General features: G+C 38.4%; 1 protein-coding gene across 1 annotated transcript in view; it reads left to right on the plus strand.

The window, feature by feature from the left end:
- LOC107575681 (gamma-glutamyltranspeptidase 1-like) overlaps positions 1-10,383 on the plus strand; it is a 12,049-nt gene extending 1,666 nt beyond the window's left edge. The window contains exons 4-10 of the mRNA XM_016262036.1: positions 5,990-6,076; positions 6,255-6,447; positions 6,680-6,722; positions 7,262-7,400; positions 7,505-7,654; positions 9,257-9,393; positions 10,276-10,383. Coding sequence (XP_016117522.1) covers positions 5,990-6,076; positions 6,255-6,447; positions 6,680-6,722; positions 7,262-7,400; positions 7,505-7,654; positions 9,257-9,393; positions 10,276-10,383 — 857 coding nt within the window. The remainder of the gene's footprint in view (positions 1-5,989; positions 6,077-6,254; positions 6,448-6,679; positions 6,723-7,261; positions 7,401-7,504; positions 7,655-9,256; positions 9,394-10,275) is intronic.
- The last annotated feature ends 400 nt before the right edge of the window (positions 10,384-10,783 follow it).

The following is a 10,783-nucleotide window of genomic DNA, read 5'->3' on the forward strand; positions in this document are numbered from 1 at the left end:
TAAAGCAGCAGTGGCAGCGGATGCCGGGACTTGCTCTGAGATCGGGAGGTACGATTCCAAAGAGCCACATTTATGATTCTGGGAGAGATTACTTGCATGAGCGATGATACTTTTGCAACTCTAGAGTTTGCATTACTCATATGGAGTCATTGTTTTTCACCTAAATTAGCACAGCACTTTTTGTGTTTGCAGGGACATGCTGAAGCGTAATGGTTCAGTAGTTGATGCAGCTATCGCCACTCTGCTGTGTTTGAGTGTGGTTAATCCCCACAGTATGGGCATCGGAGGAGGAGTGGGTTTCACCATATACAATGCATCAACAGGTACGTGAGACTTAACCAGATTCCCACAACAATCTGCCACAATGGATGCAATTTTTGTTAGTTTGAATGAAACAAAAACCCAAGGCTACTGTGAGTGTTCAACTTTATAAGGCACATCTAGGATAAGATAGGATAGGATTTAATCCTTAGGGAAACTTAGTCCTCTTGCTGATATCTAGTGTTGTGGCTGTGTACTGAGGCATGTTGATAGCTCAAATATAAATGCAATCACATGTGAAGAACCATCATAATATCTGTGCATTACATGCTGCAGTTACAGTATGAATGCAGTAATTAATGAAACGGTGTTCACAAGATAAAGGCAAAATTGGTGCACATAGCTGAATTACTTCAGCTTAAATAAAACCTATAGACAAAACAACTTAGCAGTCTTTATGTTATTGCTTGAAAGGTGCTCCTTATTCATTTTCACTGACTGTTATTTATTTATTTAAAACCAATATCATTATATTTATCAATTATTAATTCATTTATTAATGAATTAATTAATTTTTTGCATTAATATATGTATTTTTTTGTAGTATCAAACTTGGTATCGGGAATCATGATTAATGATGTTTAGATGTTTTTAATTTTTTAATATTACATTTGTCACTATTATGGAGAATAGTGTTTGCTTTAGTTGGCCAGTAGAGCGGTAATATTTAAACTTTTGTTTGTCTGCTATAACTGTGTTTGTTATGGCAAGACAAGCAAGAGAAACAGTGACCCGATGATGATGATTCAAGTTTATTTGTACAGCGCTTTTCACGATACAAATCGATGCAAAGCAACTGTACAGCCAATTAAGTTTCTACAATATTTAGTGGTAGCTTATCAGTGGTGAGTGTCAGTTAATGTACATGTGGCAGAAATGTACGGGAAAATCAATTAAAGACGTAATCAAACAGACAATGAACTCTATTAACAGCAATTATTATATGATGCAATCAAACTTATAGCAAAATGTGGTAGTTCTGTAAGTTGTTTCAGGGTTGCATCATCTCTTCTCAGGTGTTCTGGATCCAGACTGAAGCTTGTGTAAATCCTAGTTACCACGGGATGTTAATCCCAGCAGAAACGGAGAAACACATAGAGACATAATTAGTGTAGCTGCTGTTCCAACCAAGCAAAATTGATTTGTTTAACCCAAACTAAAGAATAATAATGTGCATTTGATCAGATATAACTGCAGTAAAAGATTATGAGATGCATTATTTGAATGCTTGGCCAAAGAGATGTCTTTAATCTAGATTTAAACAGAGAGAGTGTGTCTGAACCCCAAACGTTATCAGGAAGACTATTCAAAACCTGGTAAGTTAAGAATACTCAAAACATTTGAGGAATCTTATTGCCTTAAAATATTTGAGTAAACAAACTAAATTTTTTAAGTTACTAGAGCTTAAAATTTTTATGACAAGTGGGGCGGGGCTGAGAGCCATGGGAGCCAAGCCAAGCTTCTATGATCCCACCCCACTCAACACAATGATAATTATATACAACTTGCTTCCATTAACAGCACATTCATTCAGAACTTTATAGTTAAATGCTAGTTAGCAACAACACACTGGCACGTACTAACGTAATCAAAAAGACTCACGACACTTTTATGTAAAGAAAACAACATGCAGTATAAGTAGTCTTTAAGTGCTGTTGTCCATCCTCAACCTAACCATAGGCTCTACTCTTCACCACAACAGTAACACTACAAAACCAACATAACAGAAACCTTAATAAGTAGCCGAGATTGTAAAATTGGGGTAATATGATCATATTTTCTTGACCTGGTAAGGACTCTAGCTGCTACATTTTGGACTATCTGTAGCTTGTTTATTGAAGATGCAGGACAACCACCTAGCAGTGCATTACAATAGTCCAGTCTAGAGGTCATGAATGCATGAACTAGCCTTTATCAACAGTAACCAATAGGTCTGAGAGGAAATCTGCAAATTATTTTAGGACATCTGTATTCGGCCTTGGTGGTCTATACACAGTAGCCAGAGCAAGAGTTACGATATATTTCTTTTGCATATCTGACAGTGTAACATTAAGAATAAGTATTTCGAATGATTTAAACCTGTATCCTGTCTTCTGAGTAACATTGAGAATATCACTATATATTGTTGCACTATATATTGTTACATTTTTCTGTTTAATCACGATCAGATTTTTTCTAGATCCTGCATTAAATTTATATTTTGACCTCACTATTCGGGGAACAGACACAGTCTTTATAGATTGTACAGTGCAAGTACTTCTATCATTTAAGCGGGTAGAACAAAAGTAATCATAGCAGTTATTTGAGATGTGACTTACTAGTCATATGGAGCGCAGCGTCCTGGAGATGTTGTCCGACATGAGCTCCGCTCCGACTCTGCTGGGGTGCAGGCCATCAGCGCAAAAAGGCCTAGGTCGCTCCCATAAAATATTACAATTATTAACAAAGAGCAGTTTCTGTTCTTTACACCATGACAATAACCATTTATTTAAAGCAAAAAGTCTACTGAACCTTTCGTATCCTCGTCGATATGTGGGAAGCGGTCCTGACACGATGATCGTCGTCGCGGGCGATGTGCTGCACACCGTCTCGATCAGGCTCCTGAAGTCCCTCTTGTCTCCGTCTGCTGCAGCTTGGTGTCGTTAACACCCGTATGAAGCACCACCGCTCCGTTGCTCTCGTCGCCCTTCAGGATCGCGGGTATCTGCTCAGAAACATCGAGAACACGAGCACCAGGGAAACAGTGAGTGTGCACTTTATCTTCAGCTAACGTAGCACGGACGTGCCGGACGATGGAGTCTCCGATTACAGCATTATGTAATCATGTAGTCATGTAATTTTTTGTCATGACTGAGTGTGGAATCATGGGAGTTGTCGTCTTCATCCCCACAGCCGATGCAATCCGATGGTACTTGGGCAGAAATCATGTTCATGGATGAGCTAATGTATTAAAGATTTACTAACGTCTTAGTATGAAGCAGAGTGAGGCTGAAAGCCGTCGAAGCAAAACGAGGCCACTGAAGCAATTGCTAGTGAGAGACGAGTGCGACACATGGCTCGAAAGCAGCAGAGCTTTTATTATGCCACAGTCGACCGCTTCTGCTCCTTCCAGGAAGCAGCGGAAGTAAGCAACGCAGTTTTATCATACTAGATACATTTGAGCGTTCTGTTATAATGCTACTCTCTGCGGTCGTCACCTGTCAAATAAAATGCATATCATATTAAAGTGTCTTTGGTGTTTACATGTTTTCTACAAAACCAGAAATCAAGGGGTTATGACGTCATTGGCAGACGACACAATGACACTATAGACACAGTCCGTGTCACTATTTAAAATTGCTTATTTCGTCATCACTGATATTCTTGTGGGCAGTGCGTCGACATCAGTGTCGTGGACCTTTCCCAATCCCATCCCCCCTCTCTCTCCCACTTTGCTTCTTGTCTCACTACTATCCTATCAATAAAACGGCAAAAATAAATCTAAAAAAAAATGCTTATTTCTCTGGATTTAAACATTCTTCGAAACATTTGGGATAATGTAAGTACACAAGTCAGCAAAATATATAACACTGTTCTAGTGGTTTTTGGATATTTTAATAAAAAAACCTTACATATTGTGCCTTTAACTCTACACACAAACATACAATAATTAGCCACATACACGCCAAACTACACTCAGATGTGGAAAACGTAAAACACTACTCTCATGTGTCTTTTGCTTATTCAGTGTGCAGTGGAGCACAGGAGTTTGTCAAAGCACTCACAAACACATGCATATGCACATATACACTGTATGTACAGTATGTATGTACAACTGATGGATTTTACACAGGTATGCAACTGAACCGAATCAATACTGAACTGACTTGAGCTACTGACTTATAAGAGCTGCTTTACAGTCAAATTTGAATTTGATACTATTGTGAAGCTGCTGTATCCATATTGTTTATATTGTATACAGCGCTTTAGAAATTAAGTTGACTTTCGGACTTTGCTTGTTTGCATATTCACTTTGTGTGTGTGTGTGTGTGTGTGTGTGTGCGCGTGGGTATATATATATATATATTGAGACGAGTGGGGGCGGGGCCGAGAGCCATGGGAACAGAGCGAGGCCGGTGGAGTAATTGCTAATGCGCGACACCTGCACCACTCACCGGTCTGGAGTCTCACGGAGGAGCTCCGGAAGGATAAAAGTAGGAGTGACAACAGTGAAAGGCGAGAGAGGCCCAGGCCTGGACTTTATTTTGTGGTTTGGTTTTGTTTGTGCGCGACAGTCGTCCGCGAGGGGCTGTCGTGCTGTTTTGTGTTTGTTTATTTTATTAAATATTTCTTTGAGTGTTAGCTGGTTCCAGCCTCAGTTCTTCCCGAACTACGAACGTTGTTACACACATATATATATATATATATATATACACACACACATACATACATACACTGAATATGCATCTGTGTTGTATGCATATTCTCTCTCTTTCTCTGTGTGCGTGCGTGCATGTGAACAAATGATGTCTAAGAGGTTTCACTCATGATCACTGTATGTAGGTCATCAGTTAATGAGTGTGGCATTTAAATGGCAGTGTTTCCCAAATGAAATATAAGAGCTGTTAGTTTTGATTGATGTGTGTAATATAGAGAACTGTGTTTAGAGTTTTGCAAAAAGTTTGTTTTACAATAGCAAACTGAGTTTAAAGCACGTAATGTGTTTTTAGTTTTGCAGACTTTGTCTAAGGATTAGGTATATAAGTGAATGGTTTCACTAAGTGGGCCCCCAAAGTAACTATGGATGTGCATTACAATGGGAATTGTTTGCAAGTTCTGGCGTACGCATGGCTTTATAAATCTGATAACTTTTGTACATACGCAAAATCCAGCTTTTGTGCATACACACACATTTAGGATGAAATCTACGTAAAGTTGTATACATGAGGCCCCTGGTCATGCATAGACTATATTTTCTTTTTTAATTTAAATCTATATTTATTCAAATTGGCCCATGAAATCCTTTACATGAACAGACCGAAAAAGTGCAGGGGACGAATTTACGTGTTTATTAAAAGTGTGTGTGGGGGGGGCATGGGGGATATTTTACAAATATTTTATATTTGTAAAATATAAACATGTTAAAATCATGACAATTGCATTTATTTTAAAGTAAAAAAAAAAAAAAACATTTTTCAATAACGCACATAATCAGTTAAATAACTGTAAAAGGTAGATTTGGTAAAAATGCATTTTATAGAATTTCACACTTCTAAAGAAAATGTTAAATTATTGTAAAATTATACTGAATTTTATTTGTGAAAATGCATTTTTTTTACAGTGCAATTCTGGTGACACACTTAGTAAATAGCCTGTTTTGTTTGTTTGTTTGTTTTTTTTATGCTGTTTGTTCATCAGAAAACCACACCTTGACCAGGTTCCTGGATCAACCTCCTTGTTGGTCATTCAGATTTTAGGGTTTGAGTTAATGCTATAGTTACAGGCTTGAACTTCTTTGTCAACCTTTTATTTCCATTTGATTTGGAGGAGGTTATAGTTCAGATCCACATTAGAATTGTGATCCTTTGACAGGAATTTTAATCCAGAAATTACAGTGACCGCTATAATCATTAGGCCTCCAACACGTCACTGTTAAATGAAAATTAAAAGTTCATGTTTTCACCCTCAGGAACGGTGGAGACGATTAATGCCAGAGAAACTGCTCCAAAGAATGCATCAGAGAACATGTTTGGCGATGGCACAGAGAAAAATCCAGGTAAACCACCAATGATGAACATTTTCCAAACTCTAGTGACCATTATGATTTTACAACACTGAAAAGATTCAGTAAGCACATGTTATCATTAAAACAACAAAGTGAATTTCTCTTATGATTTCTTGCCATTTTAACCCCTGAATGACTAGATCACTCCTCTGTGTTTTGACATGAATAGCGGGACTGTTTATAGCTGTACCAGGAGAACTGTATGGTTATGAACTGGCACACAATAGAAGCGGGAGACTGCCATGGAAGGAGCTGTTTGAGCCCAGCATAAAGCTGGCACGCAAGGGATTTAAGATTGGAAATGCCTTAGCCAAAGCCATTAAAGAGAAGGAGAAAGCAATTCTGAATAATGCAGCATTGTGGTAAGAAGAAGTGATTTCTTAAGTAGTGAAAAACTAGGATTTTATTTTTTATTATTAAAAACACACTTGTTCAGTGGCAGCTGTTTTGTCCACAGATGAACACAACAAATAAACCACAAGGCAGATCTGATCATAATACTACACTGTCACTGTTTACACTGGGGTCCCTAAAGCATAAGCCTTTTCATGTACATAACATCATCTCGTTCTGTTCTTGTCTCTATTTTTCCAGTGAAGTGTTTTGCAAATCAAACACCATCATCTTGAAGGAAAATGTAGCGAATCGGCTCATGGGGAAATATGAATAATTAACCATAACTAGTTATAATTAACTATTCATATTTTAGATCCACTGTAGATATTTAGCTGACCACTCAGGGTCAACTGTCTTGTCAATTCTAAGACGTTAATTTCCTGGTTAAGGGAAATAACTTTCTTACTGTACAATTCTATAAGCTTGTAACGTAAATCTGCATGATTATTCACTCCGGTTATGAGTAAACAATGAACACGTCAAGTGTGATACAAGTAAGGTTTTATTAACTACATAAACACTTAAACTAGTCCAACATACTACATAAACACATTAAGCCGGTCCAACATACACATACGCACACACACACACACACACACACACATTTCTCCTGTGCATTTGTACCCCTTAGCTCTGGAGAAAGCAGCTGCGAGCCGGCTCGCATTCCACAAGGTTGTAAATGTATCGGGTTACCATGAAACCAGGGTCTTGTTCGGCGTCCTGGGGTGTTACAAAGTATTTGTGAAATCTAGCTAACAAAATATATATTGTGTGTTGGAGTGGTCCAGACGCTACAAAAATGATGACATAAAATTTCTCAAACTAGCTGACACCTATGAGAAGATAGCAGAACAAAGAGCAAATGCCTTTTACAATGGATCATTGGCTCAGAGTATAGTGGATGACATCAAGGCTGAAGGTTATTTAATGCTTCAATTTGACTCTACTCATATATAAGGGTCTAGTGATAAACTTTTTTTTCAAAGCATGCAACTATATGAATCTTTGTTTCTTGTAACACAGGAGGGATTATAACACGTGAGGACCTAACGTGTTATAAGTCAATGCTGAATGAGTCTGCATTAAACTTCATTGTGGGGAATTACATATTTTTTGCTCCTGATGCTCCATTCGGTGGACCTGTGCTCACTCTGATTCTCAACATACTCAAAGGTTAGTGAGTATCTACAGGGCTACTAGTCAAAAGGGTGCCCTAAGCAGAATTTTACTGTTGTGCTCCCCATCCCCCCAGACACATGACTCACGTGTGTCCCCATTCAGCTATTATTATTATTTATTTATTTTTTGTACCATTTTTTTGAGTATATGAATAATGTACGCTATCATGAAAAATTGAGTGTCCTGCAGATAGGGGGGCACAAGGAGAATCTGGGGGGCATCGCCTTCCCTAGATCCGGCCCTGGTGTTCCTCATGAGAGTTGGTTGCCCTATGCAAACTATATAATCTGCATATAAGGAGCGGTAGTGAGTGTCTATATATGGATTACAGGTTGGAAATGGTAAGGTTAGCATTCTGCAGTTAATACAAATAATTCACCATATTAATACAGCCATCTGAAGATTTCATTTAGGACCGGCCCATGGCATAGGTGACATAGGTAGTTGCCTATGGTGCAAAAATATTATAGAGGGTGTTACACAAGAGGATTTTTATCTATTGTGCCACTAACCTCCCTCATTACTGACACGTCTTAAGTGTGCCACAGCATTATGTGTTATGATGATCACAGTTCACTACCATGAATGATTCTTGCATACTGGCAGCTCTTATAAACAGCGGGTGTGGTGCCGAACAATGACTGCCAGATTATCACCCCGTCAGTTCCCAGCATGGTTGGGGTTAGGCATTGAATTGGCAATCAGGTAGCAGCTTCAACCAAGTGGGGTAATACTCTCTTGACTGTAAGCTCTGTGTCTCTGAGACTCAAAACACTGCTTTGTGCTTTATGTATTATTTCATTACCTCCTTCGTTAGTTACTTCAGCATTTGACTTCAAACACACAAAAGATGAACATGAAGACAGTTCTGCAGGCAATTACAGTAAACGGGGACTGAAGTCAAAATGCAATACAAAACCCAGCCATATAAAATTGTGAAGATCAAATTAGTATGCCTTCTCTATATGATCATTCAACACAACAGCTCCTGTTACCTTTATATTAATAGTTCAATTCAGATTACCTTGAGTTCAATCAGTGAAACAGACAGTTCATGCAGCATCTTTTGCTCAATCATAAATTACTCCAGAATTTTAAGATCATGTTGTACAGTCTGAAAAGCAACTATTGTAAAAGACCAAAATACCCGTACAGTGTGCACCATGGCTTTAGTAAACTCTCAGATAACAGATACACACAGAGTGATTTTAGGAGGTTAATCTTTATGCATGAAAGCAAACTTAACATGCATTTGTAATTCAAGAAGGCGTGCTCCGGTGCTCACAGCTGTCTGCTGTTGAGAGACCATGTGCATTATTGTTGCTTTTCCAATCAGTACATACATGGTTTAACAATGTTTTCTTGAGTTGAATATTAATATATTGTGTGAAGAAAGTGTAGTCAATTTGAATAAATGCTGGTGAAGTTTTTGCAATACGTGCTGTTCGCCAATAACAGCAGTGGTCTTTTGCTTGTGTTTGTATATTGTAATGCTTCTTTAAGCTGTTAACACCTTAAGAGTGTTCAAAGAGAGTGAAATGATGATGGAAAATCACCATTAAGTTTAATTTCAAATAAGTAATAATTTAATCTCAGGTTACAACTTGTCAAGCAGCAGTGTGTCCAATATAAGGAATAAGACTTTGACCTATCATCGTATAATAGAGGCATTTCACTTTGCTGATGCCCAAAAGCGTAAACTGGGAGACCCACTTCATGAAAACATCACTGAGGTGAGTTCAACTCTACTTATGGAATCATTTGGTAGTTTTGAGATATTTGCAGAAGCAATAGCTGTGTGGGCAGTGTTTTGATATATAGCGTAACACCATCTCGAATCTCAACTCAAGGTCCTTTTTCTGATTCTCTTCCACTCTTTCTGTCCCATTGTTTCCTCTCTCATCTACACTACCCTGCCCAATGCAGGCATACAAAGCCAATGATATAACTTCCTATACCATAGAAATGCTCGATATAAATTTGTGTGCTGCTGTGTATTCCAAGTGTTGAATCCATACAATAGCTTTGTATGAGAAGCAGATAGAAAATTAATGTTTATCTACTGATAATGTTCCTGCACTGCTGTTCCCATATTTATGAATTTTAACACAGAGTGTTTTACAGCTTCTGTGATTCATCAGAGGAAAGTCTACAGCTTCATTCATCTCAGCGTTCAGGAGTTTCTTGCTGCTTTCTATGCATTTTACCATTATGTAATGAAACATATTGATACATTGCAGTTTTACGATGTGGTACATAATCTGCATAGAGATGCAGTAGATAAATCTCTTGAGAGTAAGAATGGTCATCTGGATCTGTTTCTGCGGTTCCTGCTGGGCATCTCACTGGAGTCCAATCAGAGACTTTTACAGGATCTACTGACACACACAGAGAACAGCTCAGAGAGCATCAGGAGAACCACACAGTACATTAAAGAGGAGATCAAAGATGGACATGGACTCTCCACTGAAAGATCCATCAATCTGTTCCTCTGTCTGCTGGAAGTGAAAGATCAGACTCTGTCCAGAGAGATTCAGGAGTTTGTGAAATCAGACAAACACTCAGAGAAGAAACTCTCTCCTGCTCACTGCTCAACAATCTCCTACATGCTTCAGATGTCAGAGGAGCCGCTGAATGAGCTGGACCTCAAGAAATACAACACATCAGATGAGGGGAGAAGAAGACTGATACCAGCTGTGAGCAACTGCAGAAAAGCTATGTGAGTGTTTAATCACATTTAGTTTAATGCATTTTAGAGAATGAAGCTAATATTATTGAAATACCAGTTGTACCAGTTGTACAATGAGGTTAATAATTTATTTTTCATTTGTTTTAATCTCTTTTAGGCTTGCTGGCTGTAATATCACTGCTCAGTGTTGTAAGAGTTTGTCATCAGCTCTACAATCCTCAAACTCTGTCCTGAGAGAGCTGGATCTGAGTAACAATGACCTGCAGGATTCAGGAGTGAAGCTGCTCTCTGACGGACTGAAGAGTCCAAACTGTCAGCTGCAGATACTGAGGTGTGAAAAAAAAGAAAATTTTTCTAGCACTAATACGTTATATATATATATATATATATCTACATGCTTCAGATGTCAGAGGAGCCGCTGGATGAGCTGGACC

The sequence above is a fragment of the Sinocyclocheilus grahami genome, unplaced genomic scaffold (assembly GCF_001515645.1).
Source record: "Sinocyclocheilus grahami isolate Dianchi unplaced genomic scaffold, SAMN03320097.WGS_v1.1 scaffold2812.1, whole genome shotgun sequence".
NCBI lineage: Eukaryota > Metazoa > Chordata > Actinopteri > Cypriniformes > Cyprinidae > Sinocyclocheilus > Sinocyclocheilus grahami.